The 16,380-nt window shown below is 40.5% G+C and overlaps 2 protein-coding genes and 1 long non-coding RNA gene across 4 annotated transcripts in view; 1 reads left to right on the top strand and 2 right to left on the bottom strand.

Annotated features, from left to right (window-relative positions):
* Window positions 1-1,832: 1,832 nt before the first annotated feature.
* Window positions 1,833-4,618, bottom strand: LOC129468110 (uncharacterized). Its single transcript, XR_008652539.2, has 3 exons — window positions 4,472-4,618; window positions 3,162-3,250; window positions 1,833-2,056 (listed from the first exon to the last, which is right to left on the bottom strand). It is a non-coding gene; the product is annotated as an uncharacterized lncRNA (long non-coding RNA).
* Window positions 4,619-4,796: 178 nt separating this feature from the next.
* On the top strand, window positions 4,797-15,086 carry GZMK (granzyme K). The gene is made up of 5 exons (XM_055253225.2): window positions 4,797-4,927; window positions 5,202-5,349; window positions 10,979-11,129; window positions 11,908-12,177; window positions 14,281-15,086. Exons 1-5 carry the CDS (start codon window positions 4,864-4,866, stop codon window positions 14,440-14,442), a joined length of 795 nt encoding a protein of 264 aa, XP_055109200.2. The 5' UTR covers window positions 4,797-4,863; the 3' UTR covers window positions 14,443-15,086.
* Window positions 14,261-16,380, bottom strand: part of CDC20B (cell division cycle 20B) — a 120,074-nt gene continuing 117,954 nt past the window's right edge. Inside the window, exon 14 of one of the 2 annotated variants that reach the window (XM_063622650.1) lies at window positions 14,261-14,379. In XM_063622650.1, the coding sequence (XP_063478720.1) occupies window positions 14,373-14,379 (7 nt within the window). In that variant the 3' untranslated portion in view covers window positions 14,261-14,372. The remainder of the gene's footprint in view (window positions 14,380-16,380) is intronic. The other variant, XR_010116910.1, reaches the window with a different exon arrangement.

Genomic DNA, 16,380 nt, shown 5'->3' with positions numbered 1-16,380 from the left:
GATGTGACTTCATTTATTTTGTAAAATCATCCTGACTAGTTTAAACAATGTAATTGCTTTCAGCATGATGAGATTATTTCTTGTAATGTATCTGTTTCTATTGTAAAACAATGATAACATATTTGGCTTTGGGGCACAGTACTGCATCACAGTACTGTATCTGAGATGTTCAAATATAAATGGAAGTGTTCCATTATAAGGCCTCCCATCCTCAATTGATCATTTTTCCTTCTTTATTCAACAGTATTTCTTTATTTCCTTCCCTCCCTTTCTGCCTCCACCTTTCCTCTGGTCTTTATTACCTGGTTCTTCTCTGATATTTTTCCCTTAACTTGGCCTACATATTTACCCCAGTTTTCTCCCTAAAATACTGGTAGGCTCATATAGTTCTCACCTTCCTCTGTGCAAGGCCAGGGTACCCACGAGCCTGGAGCTGAAAACCTTCCTTTGGCAGTCATTACTGTTGAAAGGATTTCCACATGTGCAAATCTTTCAGGACAAGTATTGCAGACAATGCGAGTGATCTGTCTTGAGTCCAGCGACATCACAGGAACCACTCCATGTGGCACTTTCCTCATCCCACCCACAACATTTGAACCTAGTTAAAATGAACATCAAAGGCTGCTCTAAGGAAGAAAAGAAAAAGAAGAGGAGTCATAAAAGGGCAGTGTAAGGCCTGGAGACAAAGTTGAGATAGGGACAGTGTATGACCAGGCAGCCAGCACCAGCAGTGCTGGGACATCCCTATTTGCCAAGTCCTCAAGGTGTTTTCCTATGATTACTCCGTACGTGAGGATCCTGCACTGAAGGCAATTCTCATCCATTCCAGTCATTTCATAGCTGACTTGGAGAGGAGTAAAGGAAAAGGAAGTTGAAGTACTATTGTGTGACTTAACTCAATAATGATGGTTTAGAAAACGTATCTTCATATTTATGAAAGGAAGATTTAACATGCAAAATATATTCTGATTCAAAGTTGAGGTAGAGGAAGACAAAACAAATTTCCCTCAGTCTCACCTTTGCCACCACCATCATTCCACCAAGAAGAGGCCCTAGAGCAGCCCTCTAAAGTATTTACATTTAAGTTGCTTAGGAAAAGGCAGTGTTCCATGTGCCCCAACCCATGTTACAGCCCCAGCTCTGAGCTGAGAGGTACTTTGCTTTCCTTGCCAACTGCCCTTAAGCTCATTCATTTTAAGGACCTAGTAGGAGGGATGGCTGTAATCTGAGGTGAGATTTATATTTTCTTGAGAACTTTGGACTTAATATCATTACATAGCACCCCAATATCCTTCCCAAGCCCAATTTTCAAAGCTGCCATAGTTTCACTATGAGTGTTAGCAGATTCATTTACCAAATTAGCTAAGCCATTACTGGACAGAAGTCAAGGCCTGGAGGATGGTGGGCTACAAGGGAGGGATCCAGCGAAATTCTGCCAAATCCTGATGTCAAGTACCAAGGGCTGGGGATGGTTGGATAGCCTGGGAAAACTTGAGATTGAGAACATTTTTCAAAGGAATGTAAAAGGGAATAAATGGGAAGGGCTTGAAACAAATCTGCTTTGCACTTATGTCTACAGAGCAGTGTTTCTCAGACTACCTGTGGGAAAGACCAGCGTGTTTGGAGTTTTAGTTTGTTAATTTGTTTGTTTTTAGTTTCAGCCCATTGTGAACTGATCCGTTTATACAACACAAATAAATAGAAAAAAGTAATTAAATAAAAAACAGACGCATACAAAATACACACCCAATTTTTATTAAATTGGACAAATTATATTTCATGAATAAAATAAATTAATACAGTGCCATGTTAAGTAGCTGTTAGAGTTTCTAAACTCTGGCTCTCAATTTCTGTCCCCATCTTGCTCCAAATCAGTAACAAACAGGTTCGGAGGCTGGCACAGGTCTGCGGGCCATGCTTTGATTGGCATGGCTCTAGGGGTTGTGGCTTATAAATCTGACGGAGCAGGTGTCTGGGCTGTTGAAGAAAGGCAGTCCAAGGGATAGAACCACACGAGGCCTTTGGAGCAGTGGAACAGCTGTTCTATAAGGGTCTCCTGAAACACAGGAGAGGCAGAAACAACATCTCTAAGAGCAGCAAGAAAGACAGCTAAACACAGCAAAGAAGAGCCACAAGGCTATGACGTGTGAAGCCAGCCCTGCTCTGAGCACAGTCTTGCACTTGCTCAGTCTGGTACAGCTGCTGTAAAGCCATCCAAAGCAAACACGGCCCTCCCTGCAGCAGACTCAACAGAACAAAAACCAACACCCAGAAATAAATTAGATCGCCGAGCTCATCATGTTACACAGCCCACTGTTCTCAAATCCAGAATCCTGAATATAATAACAAATGATACTATTAACTGGCAAATCGGTCTAAAGCCAAAACCAAATAACTCATTACTATTAACCAACATGATTCTCAGAATTTTCTAGGTCAGCTACAAGAAAGAGTTATGAGACTCTTCCCAACTGAACTAAATCTCACCCATGTCTAATTGCACACAGTGTGTATGGCTAAATCCTTTTTCTCTTCTGCACAGCCAGCTTGTCTCTCAGAGCACCTAAGCCCCCAGGGACTTCTCAAAGGAGGCAGGCATGTAGTCAGGTTGAAAGGAACATAGAGCCGGGAGCCAGCACACAGGAGCTTAAGGGCCACCTGCTAGTTTGGTAATCTCAAGCAAGTCCCTGAATTTCAGTTTATTTATCCATAAAACAAGACTAATGACAACCACTTCCCTGGAAATACAGCTAAAAACGTTCAGCAATTTGTACAACGCTATGTGGACATTAATCCTTACTACTCAGAAATAAGCAGCTGAGAGATGTTTGTAACTATTCCCATTTCCCCCGCCACACACACACACACACACACACACACACAGCTTTGTCCTTTACAATTTATTTCTTCCTTAGAGTTTGGATCACTTCTACCTGTCACACACCATCTTCCTTATGATCCCAGCATCACTGGGATGTAGCAGGGAACTGACGCCATCCTGTCTGCCTTCCAATGTGGAACAATGCCACACAGTAGAGCATCCAAGGCACATCAACAGTGACAAAGATGACTTGAAAATTCACAGGGACATTTGAGTGGGAGTAGTAAGTTTGGTTTATTAAGCTTGTGGCTTTTCTTAACTTGGCTCCTCCTTATCTCACCTTCTGCTCTCTCTGGCAGGAAGTCACTGCTCTGCGTTGGTTTTGTTCATTCTGTTTAACATGTAGAAAGCTTTACTGTTGCCACACCCCTGTACAAGGAAAGCAGGCTTTTTATAAAATTCTGTGTTCTGGGAGGGTACTCATTCACATACAACTTAACATACAGGGAGGTCAGGCAGGTGATTTGGTCTAGGTCGTAAGCTGTGTTGCCTTGGGTAAATTACGTAGCCTCTTGGAACTTATTTCTCCCATTGTAACATAAATATAATAGTTGTCCTGCTTTCCTCAAAGACATAGACATGAAACCATAAATGATCATATAAAAAGAATTTTGGAAATAACTTAAGGTATTTTACTTATATATTATTAAGTTATAAAGTATAATATATAATTATAGTATTATTTATTATTATTCCTACTCTTTGTGCTAGAAAACAATTTGATAGGAGTCTCTTGAAATCTGCCGAGCATGATAGCTCTGGATTTTAATTCTCTTTTCTAAAATGAATGGAAGATAAAATGCATACATCTTAAAAGAAAGATCTGTTGATTTAATGCAAATTTTGATCAGTGTTTCTAGGAAGTGATTGGCATTCTGATGCGTGATCTATTTGTATTCATTTTATATTTGCACTGCTGATCAGTGTCTGGCACAAACAGAATCTTGTAGAATCTTGAGTCTAATACCTTTTGTATTGAAGGCCTGGCAATGCATTGTCATCTGTTCCTGGGGAGAATTACAAAATGCAGTCCTTTATTTTTAAAAGACATTATTATTAAGTCCCTGGAAAAACGCATGGCCATTTTCAATTAAAAATGAGTATAAGAGAGACTCTGAATCAAAAATAGTTGCCAATGTTCACTTTTAATAACATTATGAAATCTCACAAAAATGTAACTAAAATTTAACCAAATTTGGGCAAACTTAGAGAAACGACATGAGTAGGGATGTTTGCTGCAAAACATATGGCTTTCTCTGGATGGTGCTCAGGCTTTAGCTAAGCCACATTGTGAAGTAACCATAATCTGTGCAAGGTCCATGTCTCTCTTCATCATAAATCTATGTCCAAATGAAAAAGAGAGAAGAATGAAATATGATAGGCACCATTTTGTGCCAGGAAAAATGGTAAGTATTGCTTGAGAGCAATGGACATCTTTGAACTCTGTCTGCAACTTCATTACATCATGGGTATTTTTCATTTATAAATATTATATACACATATAGTATAAATTTTATTTATAGCATAAGTACTCTGATATAGGTATTAGAGATGGTATCTCCAGACATGGGTTCTTTATGGCACACATACCTCTCCCAAAAAAGTGTTAAAGCAATTAGCCAGACGTGGTGGCAGGCGCCTGTAGTCCCAGCTACTCAGGAGGCTGAGGCAGGAGAATGGCGTGGACCCGGGAGGCAGAGCTTGCAGTGAGCTGCGATCTCGCCACTGCACTCCAGCCTGGGTGACAGAGGGAGACTCCATCTCAAAACAAAACAAAACAAAAAAGTGCTAAAAGCACAGAACTGAAAGTCCCCAAACTGATACATAATGTTTACACCCAGGTGTGAAAAAAATCTTACCCCTAGAGCACCTGTGGTGAGAAGGTCAAAACTTACAAGAACAAAACTCAGTCTTCAGAACCTTCTTCCTTCATCACAGGATAAAAGCATTTTATCCGGGCTTCTTAAATCTAAGTCTTTAAAATGACTAAGTTTTCTTCCTTTTCTCTGTTTTTCCTAATAGTTGCGGCTTATATGACTCCTGTGTGTAAGTATCTCCTATATCTACATGTAAACATTAAATGAATTTCTACTGACTATATTGTTATACTGTAGATGAAAATTATTTTCACAATCATTCCTATCTTTCTGAACTGTAATGTATTATACAAATTTTTCATCAGTAAAATTATTGTAGCTTTTAGGTAGGGTTATTGCTGTTTTTTAAGCTTTGAAAATAATATAGTGACTGTCATTGGAAGAATTACATGAAACAGTATGTTTAGGTCTTTTGTGTGAAATCTTTTGGTCTACTTTTGTAGGTTTCAATATGGAAATTATTGGAGGGAAAGAAGTGTCACCTCATTCCAGGCCATTTATGGCCTCCATCCAGTATGGCGGACATCACGTTTGTGGAGGTGTTCTGATTGATCCACAGTGGGTGCTGACAGCAGCCCACTGCCAGTATCGGTGAGTCCTCCACACTTTTCCAGGCATGTGTTTTTTCTGCAAGTTATTATAGCTACAAGAGAAGCTTACCTCTCCTGAATGAGAATTTGATCTACTGTTAGCTTCTGCGGTTACTGACCAACTGGTGGCGTTTGCTTACCTTCTTCCACGCTTTCTGTTCTGGATTTTCCTTTTCAGAGAGAACTGAGCTGCAAGACATTAGACAAATTCAAGTCCTCTGTATAATGCAGGGAACACAGCAACAGTAATACTTGAAGCAGCAGTACTGTAGACCTTGTTAGACCACACTGCTCAAGAGGAAATCAGACAACCTGAGCTTGCTCTGTGCTCTGAGCTTCCCCATTTTACAAAGGGGTAATAATCATATCATACCTGCTTTGTGGGGTTTCAGAATTAAATAGTATCTGTTTAAGTATTTTAGCATGCTTGGCACATTTAGCAAACACAAAAAAATTGCAGCTATTATCATTAGTATTATACGCATAAGAAGCCTACTTTGCCACTCCTAACAGTAGCTACTCACCACTTACAACTTTCCTAGGTGGAAAAAAACAAGTTATTGATGACTTCTAGAAAGAGGAAGATAATGAGAGAGTTATTTTCTAGGATACTTAGAATGAAAGCTTTTCTGAAGACAGAGTAAAACCTTCCAAAGTCCATTTCAGCCTAGGATTCTCTTACTTCAGCTAATAAAGCACAAAACCCCTCTTGGGATGCTGCAACCATCACAAAAGAAATGCCAGTAGAAAACTAATTTGGTATTTGTTGTTTTGTTTGTTTGCTTGGGTTTTTTGGTTTTGTTTTTTGTTTGTATATATGTTTCCTTATGTCTCTTGCCTAATAAGCTGAGATGGAGCCTTCTCCTTTTCTTTCACTTAAAGATCTCTCTTAGCTGTAACGGTTTGCTCTCTCCAGGCATTGTCTATATCTAAACAGAACAACTGAATTGACTTGCTTTTCTATGCTTTGGGGGTTTTGTCTGATTGTCCCATTTAAATGAAACTGTTTGATCACAAATTGGAAGTTTTGAAGCCTGCAGACTGGGAGATCTTCTGCTATCTCTAAATAGCAAGCCACTGATTTCCAATTTAATATGGTTACTTCATTTACACGGGGTTCTTGCCCTCATAGAAATCACACTCTCATCCCCATCACTTCTCTCTTCCCCAGGGTATTTGCCCCCTAGAGATCAGAGAGACAGAGTGGGGAACTGTCAGTAAATGTTCATTTGATGCAAAATATGCACATCTTCAAATATGCTCATAATACACATTCAAATGGTCTATAACCTCCCCAGACACAGAGCTTGACTTCTAAATGTTCAACAAACGTTGGATGGAAAGAAAGAAATACACTGAAAGATCTTCCTTTCTTTCTTTCTTTCTTTCTTTCTTTCTTTCTTTCTTTCTTTCTTTCTTTCTTTCTTCTTTCTTTCTTTCTTTCTCTGGCTAGGCCTGAAACATGGTGTATGAAAAAGTGATTCACTAGCCATAAAGTGTTATAGGAAGTTAAATAATATCACTAAGTTGAATTTTAAATTTTGTCAAGTGGATTTAACTCACGAGAAGTGGATTCCCAAATTGGGGAAAGAGATTATAAAAAAAGAGAGAGGTCTTGGAGTTTTTTTTTTTTTTTTTTCTTAAAACAAACTATTGCTAAATATCATTTTAAATGGCTGGGGTATAAAGAACTCCAAATATGTAGATCAAATTTCCTCTACAGGACACTTGGGTGTAAAAAGTAGGCAGATTGGTGGTTGGAAAAATATTAAGCTTTATGAAATTCAAAATATTTACAAAATAGCTCAATGGTGGCTTCCCAAAAATGTACTCCCCAGTATCCTGTGGGAATAGTTTGCCCCAAGCCTCTCTCTCAGCAAAATTGTGAAGAGGGCCAAACCTGGGAGTGCTTCCTTCTCACCAGCCATCCACACGGCTCCTCCCTCAATATTCTGGCCCCTTTATTAGTTGCCATGTCAAATATAAAAGCAAATTAATAAAAAATGTCCTGTACAAACTTATCTTCAGCATTTTAACTTACCAGAAGCAAAACTCTCACCAGCTGTTGTACCCTGTTCTCCTGATTCTCTCCCAGGCCCCCCTCACAGAGCACTTCCCCCTGCCCCAACCTGCCTAGCAAGTTGTTAGATGGAACCTTCCACAGCCCCTTCCACACGGCCTCACTCCATCTCAAATGCTCAAGGCTCCTGGAACAAAATGGTTCAATGTTCAGGCTCTAGATTCAAGCCAACTGAGCTTTTAATCCTGCCCGAATTTGCCTCCTGGAGGCAAAGGTCCTCAAGTTTGTTCGTTTACCTGAACCTCAATTTCTTCGTCTATAAAATGGGGATTGTCATAATACCTATCTCACCACGCTGTTGTGAGGTTTAAATGAGGGAAGCTTTGTAAAATGCTTAGCACAGAACACAAAGAACTTAATAGATGTTATCGAGTATTGTTATACAATTATCTGTGCCTTCCAATGGTAATAACCAAGGAACTAATCTGATGTTGACGAGGTAAGACTGGGAAGACCTCCCTCTCTGACAGCCAAGTTCTTCTCCCTCTCTCTTAGGCAAGAGAAATCTCCAAGACATAGGGACCCTGCCTTTGCTGCCAGACCTCAAGGGGTGGGTCTAAGCAGAAGCACTGCTGAGCATCCGGGCAGGCTGGCAGAGAAAAGAAGAGGCTTGAAGGGGGTTGGCAAGGGGTTCAAAGAGGGATTGAGGAAAGAGCACTGGACTGGGAGTCACCAAAAGCCAAATTTGGGTCTTGATTCCCCTATTTATGAGGTATGTCACCTTGGACGAGTCAGAGAACAATCTTTTACTGGTAAGGAATACACAGCCCGTCAGCTTTACCAACCTTGAGAAATGTTGTTGTTAGGCTCAACTGAGACAACGTTTACAGATGTCTTCAGCAGACCTACTGTAAGCCGCACTGTAGTTCTACTCCATATATGATTCTCTTCCAGGAAAGCTCAGGGTGGGACTCAGGAAACCACATTTTAAACCAACACCTCCAGGTGATTCTGAAGCAAGTCTGAAGACTGCACTTGGGGAAATCCTGTGCTGTGCAACCGAAAAACACTGGCATTATTACTTCCTCTTTGTGTGAATTCAGACTTCAGTTTAGCTAAGGGGGTGGGATCCCAGAACTCAAGTAATTCCAGATATCCCGTAGGCAGAAAATTTGACCTCAGTAGCACAGATTACAGTTGAAGGATATCTAGAAATTGAAAGTTCAGAAGGAATAATGGTCTGCTTGGGTTGTTTTTGGTCTTAACGTGTCCCAGTGGAGACAAAAATAACCAAAACATTTCAAAGGCAATAACTAGCCGAGGAAATTAGTAAAAGATGAAAGAAACCCAGACATTTTTTCAGTATCCCTCCTTTAGTGAGAATCCACCCTCCACACCTCTCATTTGTACCTCACAGCCTTCTTTGTGTGAGTCATTTAGGCACGTGCCCACCTTTCTGTTACAGCATTCATCCTGAAGATTTTTATGTCATCCTTCTCCTACAAAGTTTTGGGTTTAGTGGGTATGTTGAATTTGAATTCAAATCAATCCTAGGAAATCCAGTCCACATTCTATGAGACATTTCCACCCCATCCTGATTTTGCAATAGGCAAACTTTTCAACAAATAGAGCTGGAATTCCCAAAATAAATAAAAATAAACTCTTTTGGCAGAAACCAAAAAGTGGTCATTCCAGGCAGTCACAGCTCTGCCATAAGCAAACCCACTCTACCACAGGCATTTGCTCATTTTCAAATCTAAAACAATCATGTCTTCCCCTTTCTGTAGGTTTCTGTGCTCTTTGTAACTTTTATTAATCTTTATTAATCTATATGCGTGAGTATGTGTGTTTTTACTGCAATCTACTTTGGTAGCTTTTTCAAGTAGCAAAGAAATAGTTACACGTAAACAAACGAATACAATTAAAAGATCTGAGGTGGACTTCATAAAGATAGACACTGTAATGGAATATATCTGTAGTATACAAATGGCTCTACGGTACTGCCAAAATCTCCAAAAAATTATTTCTACTTTATCACTGCTGTAAATGTAATTTTATCCAACAAAGAGTAAATCAGATCAATTGTGGCACTGTTGAAACACTGGTACTAGAACTGTGTATGACCAGAGATTTAAAAAACAAACCTGGCCGGGCACGGAGACTCACGCCTGTAATCCCAGCACTTTGGGAGGCTGAGGCCAGTAGATCACCTGAGGTCAGGAGATCGAGACCACCCTGGCCAACATGGTGAAATTCTGTCTTTACTAAAAATACAAAAATTAGCTGGGTGTGGTGGCACAAGCCTGTAGTCCCAGCCTCTCGGGAGGCTGAGGCAGGAGAATCACTTGATCCTGGGAGGCAGAGGTTGCTGTGAGCCAAGATGGTGCCACTGAACTCCAGCCTGGGCAACAGAGCAAGACTCCGTCTCAAAAAAAAGGTTAAAAAAAAAAAGCCAAAAAACAAACCTATTTCTTCACCTGACTCACCAGTTCGTATTCTCTAAATCTCCCCGATGGAATGGCTACTAAACTTAAAGTATCTTCATTTCAAATTAGCATTGTTTTCTTACCTTGAGGAAAGTTTTCCTTTCTTATCCAAATCTTTGTTCTAATCGAGGGGACAGGACATGTGGACATATCTGACTGTCATGTAATGGGCCTTACTTCCCCATATTGACCTGAGATGAGGTCTAGGCATGTAGGTGAGCAAGTGTAGGGTGGGGATCTTTGTGGTGTTTGTTTGTTTGTTTGTTTGTTTGTTTGTTTGTTTTTAAGAGATGGGGCCTTGTTCTGTCACCCAGGCTGTGACACTTCAGCCTCCAGCTCTGGGGCTCAAGCAATCCCTCCTGCTTCAGCCTCTCAAACAGCTGGGACTATAGGCATGCACCACCATGCCTAGCATGCACCACTGTACCCCTTAATTTTTTTTTAGAGATGGGGGTCTCACTATATTGCCCAGACTTCTCTCAAACTCCTGGCCTCAAATGATCCTCCCACCTCAGTCTCCCAAGTGGCTGGGATTACAGGCATGAGCCACTGCACCTGGCTACCTTAATTATTAAAACACTTAACGTTGGGAAGATTAAAAAGTTCTCGGGTTCTGGAGATGATAGTGGTGGATGAACAACAATATAAATGTCCTTCATACCACCAAACTATACATTTAAGAATGGTTAAAATGGCAAATTTTGTTATGTATACTTTACCACAGTAAAAACATTTTAATGGTAGTTGGTGTAAATCTCAAACTACAAACTCAAGAAATACAATTTGCTTTATTTTTACATAAATGAACACAATTTTGTTTTAAGCTTGATCTAAGTCAATTAGGATTTCACTTCTTTTTCTTCCCCCAGTTGGATACAAGTTCTGATATTCTTTTGCAATGCCAGGGAATTGGTTTAGGGTGGGATTAAGGGCAAGTCATTTGGCCCTTAATATCAATTCATGCTGGGGTCCACTAAGACCTTTGTCACTCCACCTAATCTTAAGCAGGTTACCTTGGAGATAGCCCTTGTTTCTCTATGTATACAACCCTCTCCACCATCACCACTCCCCACTGGGGGATTTGGAAATCATTCTGCTGCTTTCATTCTCTTTGCTTTTTTTAGGTTTACCAAAGGCCAGTCTCCCACTGTGGTTTTAGGCGCACACTCTCTCTCAAAGAATGAGGCCTCCAAACAAAGATTGGAGATCAAAAAATTTATACCATTCTCAAGAGTTACATCAGATCCTCAATCAAATGATATCATGCTGGTTAAGGTAGGTAGTAGCATTGTCTTCCTTCTATTTTGCCAACATTTTTATACAGGATGGCTCAATTAGTTAAATCACCTACAAAAAGCATTTTGCTAGCACCCTCCCCATGTTTGAGGTGATCATGATATATTTTATAAGGACCCATGTTATTCCATATACTGCCTTGAAAGAAACAAGAATTTATCACAAATGCACCAGGGCTGTGTTTATACAAGGAAAAGCAACTCTGATACTCACATATGTAGGAGGGGAACATCTTAACAGGCCCAAGGATCCACACTGAAAGCTTTTCTCCCAAATGCTTTTCTCATTAGCAAGTAAAAAATACAACAGTTGTTTATACAACAGAGCCAACCAAGTGACTTCAGGGGCTCAGCAGTGAGTTACAACTTAGTCTAGACCACATTTAGTTTAGTCCAAACTTGGTCTAGACCATACTCAAGGATCCTATCCAGCAGGAAGCAGCCCAGCCCTCAAAGTCATGACCTATGGATGTTATTCCACACAAAACCATCCAATGGAGGGCAAAGGCCAGTTTGCTCGAGACTGGACAAAATTCCTGCTCTCCATAAGCTCCCTCCCCAAGCCTCAGTGAGCTCCTCGGGGAACAGAGAGCATGGTCAGAAAAGCAATAACCACAAATGCAGTTGCAGGCCACCACCAAAGTAGATCCCAGAACAGGGACGCCCGCCTAAGACAGAGGGACCACACATACAATGCACAGGCTAACATCAGAATACTACTGGGAAAGAAATAACTCAATCTTTTTTCAATCTGTCAGCTTCAAACAGCCGCAAAACTCAATAAACATGTCAAGGTGCTCCACATAAGATCCAAAGCCTATCTTAGATCTGGAACCAAATGCGAGGTTACTGGCTGGGGAGCCACCGACCCAAATTTATTAAGACCTTCTGATACCCTGCGAGAAGTCACCGTTACTGTCCTAAGTCGAAAACTTTGCAACAGCCAAAGTTACTACAACCACGACCCTTTAATCACCAAAGACATGGTCTGTGCAGGAGATGCCAAAGGCCAGAAGGATTCCTGTAAGGTAAGAATCTCTCTTTCAAACAGGCATCTCGGAGCGCTGTACAGTAGCCAAGCCTCTATTGCTCACTGACACTGAAGAGGAGGGAGGGGCATGGAGAATACAAAACCACAATTCTAAACATTTTCTCTTCATTCCTGCACAGCATTCTCTATTCGTTTTCATCTACCAATGTGGATGGATTGTAAAAACTTCCCCAATGCTTCATAAGCACCCACTAAATGTTTGTTAATCAGGATAATGGACCATATCTGACAACTTTTACAGGCTTCCTATGAGAGGTGTTATCCTCCTTACAAAGTCTACCAACCCTGAAGTCACTAGTGGTGATTAGAAGATAACTTATTTAAAGAACCACCTTGCAGATTAATCAATAAGGAGGTCTTATAAGACTCAAATGCAAAAAGCTCAAATATATAGTATGTGTTTCATAAGTAATGTTGACTGACTGTCTTCATCTGTTTGGGCTGCTACCACAAAACACCATAAACTCGGTGGCTTATAAATAACAGAACTTTATTCTGTTCAAGATCAAGATCAAGGCACCAGCACATTTGGTGTCTGGGGAGGGCCTATTTTCTGGCTCATAAACAGCTTCTTTTCACTCTAACCTCACATGGTAGATGGGGCGAGGGGGTCTCTCTTAGGCCTCTTTAATAAGGGAACTAATCTCATTCATGAAGGCTTCACCTCCACCTCCTAATACCCTCACCTTGGGAGTGAGGATTGCAACATATGAATTCGGAGGAATCAAACATTCAGACCATACCACTGACTAACAAAAAGGAACAAAAGGCCGGGCATGGTGGCTCACACCTGTAATCCCAGAACTTTGGGTGGCCAAGGTGGGTGGATCTGTTGAACTCAGGAGTTCGAGACCAGCCTGGGCAATATGGTGAAAACCTGTCTCTACAAAAAATACAAAAATTAGCCGGGTGTGGTGGCACACACCTGTAGTCCCACCTACTCAGGAGGCTGAGGGGGGAGGATCACCTGAGCCCAGGAGGTTGAGGCTGAAGTGAGCCAAGATCTTGCCACTGCATTCCAGTCTGGGTGACAAAATGAGATCCTGTCTTAAAAGAGAAAAAGGAACAAGAGTCATTATATTTTTCAAAATCTTTTGTTTATTGAGATGGTAAGGAAAAAAATAGACGTTCATATGAACTATATTAATATATAGCACAAGTGAATTATTAATTTTTTAAAAATTAGAATACAGTATTCATCTCATACTATGTTAAGTATAACTGGGGGAGAGGATATGATGACTTCAAATGTCTTGTGCATCTGCAGTACCCAAGACCATCACCCTCCTAAACATCTGTTATCATGGTTGACCAAAGTATAAGGCGCTGCAGTTTGCAATGTGAACATTAGCAAAGAGAAAGACTGGTCTTCAAATGTAGAAGCCAGCTCTTCATCAAAAGGCCATGCCATCCCCTCTATAGCTCTTTCCCTTCACTTGATAGAATTTAGTTACATGTTTTGCTGTTAGAGTGAGTCTTCAAAAATCATTTCATTCACTAAGTATTTACTAAGTATGGCACATATACATAGCACTATGTCCAACCATGTGAGGATGCAAAAAATAAATAAATAACAGAGAACATATAGTTCCTGCCATGAAGACATTTTCTACAATACATTGCTCTTTTCTGCTAGTCTCAATAACAACTTGATTTTAGGTCTGTGAGCATGAAAATGAAATATACAATTTTAAAAGATTATTTTATTTCAGTGGATTATTTAAAACTTTATCCATTCTTTAATAAATAATCTATAGTCATTGATTCCCAGAGGAATGTAGACATAGATAGGGACAAAAGAGAGACATAGACATGGACACTGAGACAGAGGCAGAGGCATGGTCATAGTCATAGATAGAGACATAAACAGAGAAGCAAGTAGGCAGAAACATAGTCCCTGACAGAGACAGGCACATAGAGAACCTATAACGAGTAAGAGGCAGTGTCAGACACTCTTCGGGACATAAAGAAAGCAAGGACCCAGATAATAATCCCTTGAGCAATCAACAGTTGGTGGTTAAAAAACAAAAAGAATCCCAACAGCTTCTTACCACGTATTTGCCCTTTTTCTTCCTTCCAGGGTGACTCAGGGGGCCCCTTGATCTGTAAAGGTGTCTTCCATGCCATAGTCTCTGGAGGTCATGAATGTGGTGTTGCCAAAAAGCCTGGAATCTACACGCTGTTAACCAAGAAATACCAGACTTGGATCAAAAGCAACCTTGTCCCGTCTCATACAAATTAAGTTACAAATAATTTTATTGGATGCACTTGCTTCTTTTTTCCTAATATACTCGCAGGTTAGAGTTGGGTGTAAGTAAAGCAGAGCACATATGGGGTCCATTTTTGTATTTGTAAGTCATTTTATTAAGGAATCAAGTTCTTTTTCACTTGTATCACTGATGCATTTCTACCATGCTGGTTTTATTCTAAATAAAATTTAGAAGGCTCTCTGTTTCTCTTGTATCACATGAAGTAATATCTGCCCCCATTCCACCCACACTCCCCAAAGGGCAATAAGGTCACTGAATAAAACAGTAATGGTACCACCTTCAACCAGGTGTAACTTCTGCTGGATCATCCTAAGTTGTTGGGTTGTTTTCTTTTCATTGTTGTGATAACATTAAACATGAGATAGGCCCTTTCAACAAATGTTTAAGGGTACGATACATTATTGTTAACTATGGGCATGATCTTGCAGTGCAGATCTCTAGAACTGCTTCATCTCGTATAAATGAAACTTTATGCCAGTTGAATAGCAGCTCTCTATTTCCCCACCACCCCCATGCTCTCGCAACCCCATTCTACTCTAAGCTTCTAAGAGTTTGTATTTTTTAAATATAAATCATAAATATAAATATCCTAATTCAAGCAAGCAGCTTATACAAATATTTGGACAGTATTTCTTATTTATATATGTCATATTTTGTTCCAGAAAGGATTTAAAGCAATGTACAACAACGCCTGCAATAAAACAAAATGCAGAATTAAAAATAAATTGATGAAGGTATTGGGACAATGGGGAAATGAGAGTAAGAAAGAGAAGAGGAAGGCCGGAGTGGTCACATGGTACTGATAGTGCCACAAGTTTCTTTCTATACATTTGCTAGAAGGATTCACATTTGGCTCTATGCTTTGGCCAATGCAAGAAAGAGCAACACAATCAATTATATCAATTACAGTGTCCAGGAAATAAAAATAAATTGTTTACCCAGAAGTAGGAGCCCTGATGCTGGAACTAAAACTAGAGAGAACTTTTTTCCATGGTCCTCATAAGAAAGACGCTGTGACGGCCGGGCGCAGTGGCTCACTCCTGTAATCCTAGTGCGGTGGAAGGCCAAGGTGGGCAGATCACGAGGTCAGGAGATCGAGACCATCCTGGCTAACACAGTGAAACCCTGTCTCTACTAAAAAATACAAAAACTTATCCAGGTGTGGTGGCGAGCCCCTGTAGTCCCAGCTACTCGGGAGGCTGAGGGAGGAGAATGGCATGAATCTGGGAGGCGGAGCTTGCAGTGAGCCGAGATCGCGCCACTGCACTCCAGCCCAGGCGACAGAGCGAGGCTCCGTCTCAAAAAAAAAAAAAAAGAAGAAGAAGAAGAAGAAGGACACTGTGCCATATGTCCCATATCCCCACCAACTGCATCAGAACCACCTAAGATTATTTGTAATACAGGTTCCCTTGACCTCTTGCCTAGAAATTCAGATTGAATAGGCTTGGAGTGGGCCTGAAAATCTGCGTTATTTTCAAAGCAACTCAGTTGATGCTGATAGATGGGCAAATCTGAAAGCCACTGATAATGAACATCCTTAGTGACTTCTTATAATAAAGACAACAATTGATGTGAAGGGATTATTACAAATCTTTCATTGTGAACTGATGGCTTCAGACCAAAGTGCAATTCAGTAAGATCACTGGAGGATCTCAGCTGTCTTGGACTGTGGTCGTCCAGTGATTAGAGAAGTAACGGTTTCTAATTCGGGCGGAGGAGCATGGTGGGAGATTGGTGGGGGATGGCGTCAACAGTCAGAAGCCAAAAGATTAATCTCAGCCTCTATATTTAATTTGAGTTTGGGGGGATAAATAGTTCTCGTTTCCAGGCAACATCAAGTTCTCTTACATGCATATAGAAATAGATGGTTTTGGTAGTTTGTTTATTTGCTTAGCTTTTGTCATGTTTCT

The sequence above is a fragment of the Symphalangus syndactylus genome, chromosome 18 (genome assembly GCF_028878055.3).
Source record: "Symphalangus syndactylus isolate Jambi chromosome 18, NHGRI_mSymSyn1-v2.1_pri, whole genome shotgun sequence".
NCBI classification, from domain to species: Eukaryota; Metazoa; Chordata; class Mammalia; order Primates; family Hylobatidae; genus Symphalangus; species Symphalangus syndactylus.
This window is presented reverse-complemented; position numbering and strand designations above follow the sequence as displayed.

Bases quoted from the DNA above. Each gene is read 5' to 3' on its own strand.
- GZMK (XM_055253225.2), top strand. From the start codon at position 4,864: ATGACTAAGTTTTCTTCCTTTTCTCTGTTTTTCCTAATAGTTGCGGCT. The intron at 5,350-10,978 runs GTGAGTCCTCCA...TGCTTTTTTTAG, and splicing joins GCAGCCCACTGCCAGTATCG to GTTTACCAAAGGCCAGTCTC. The intron at 11,130-11,907 runs GTAGGTAGTAGC...TCAATCTGTCAG, and splicing joins ATGATATCATGCTGGTTAAG to CTTCAAACAGCCGCAAAACT.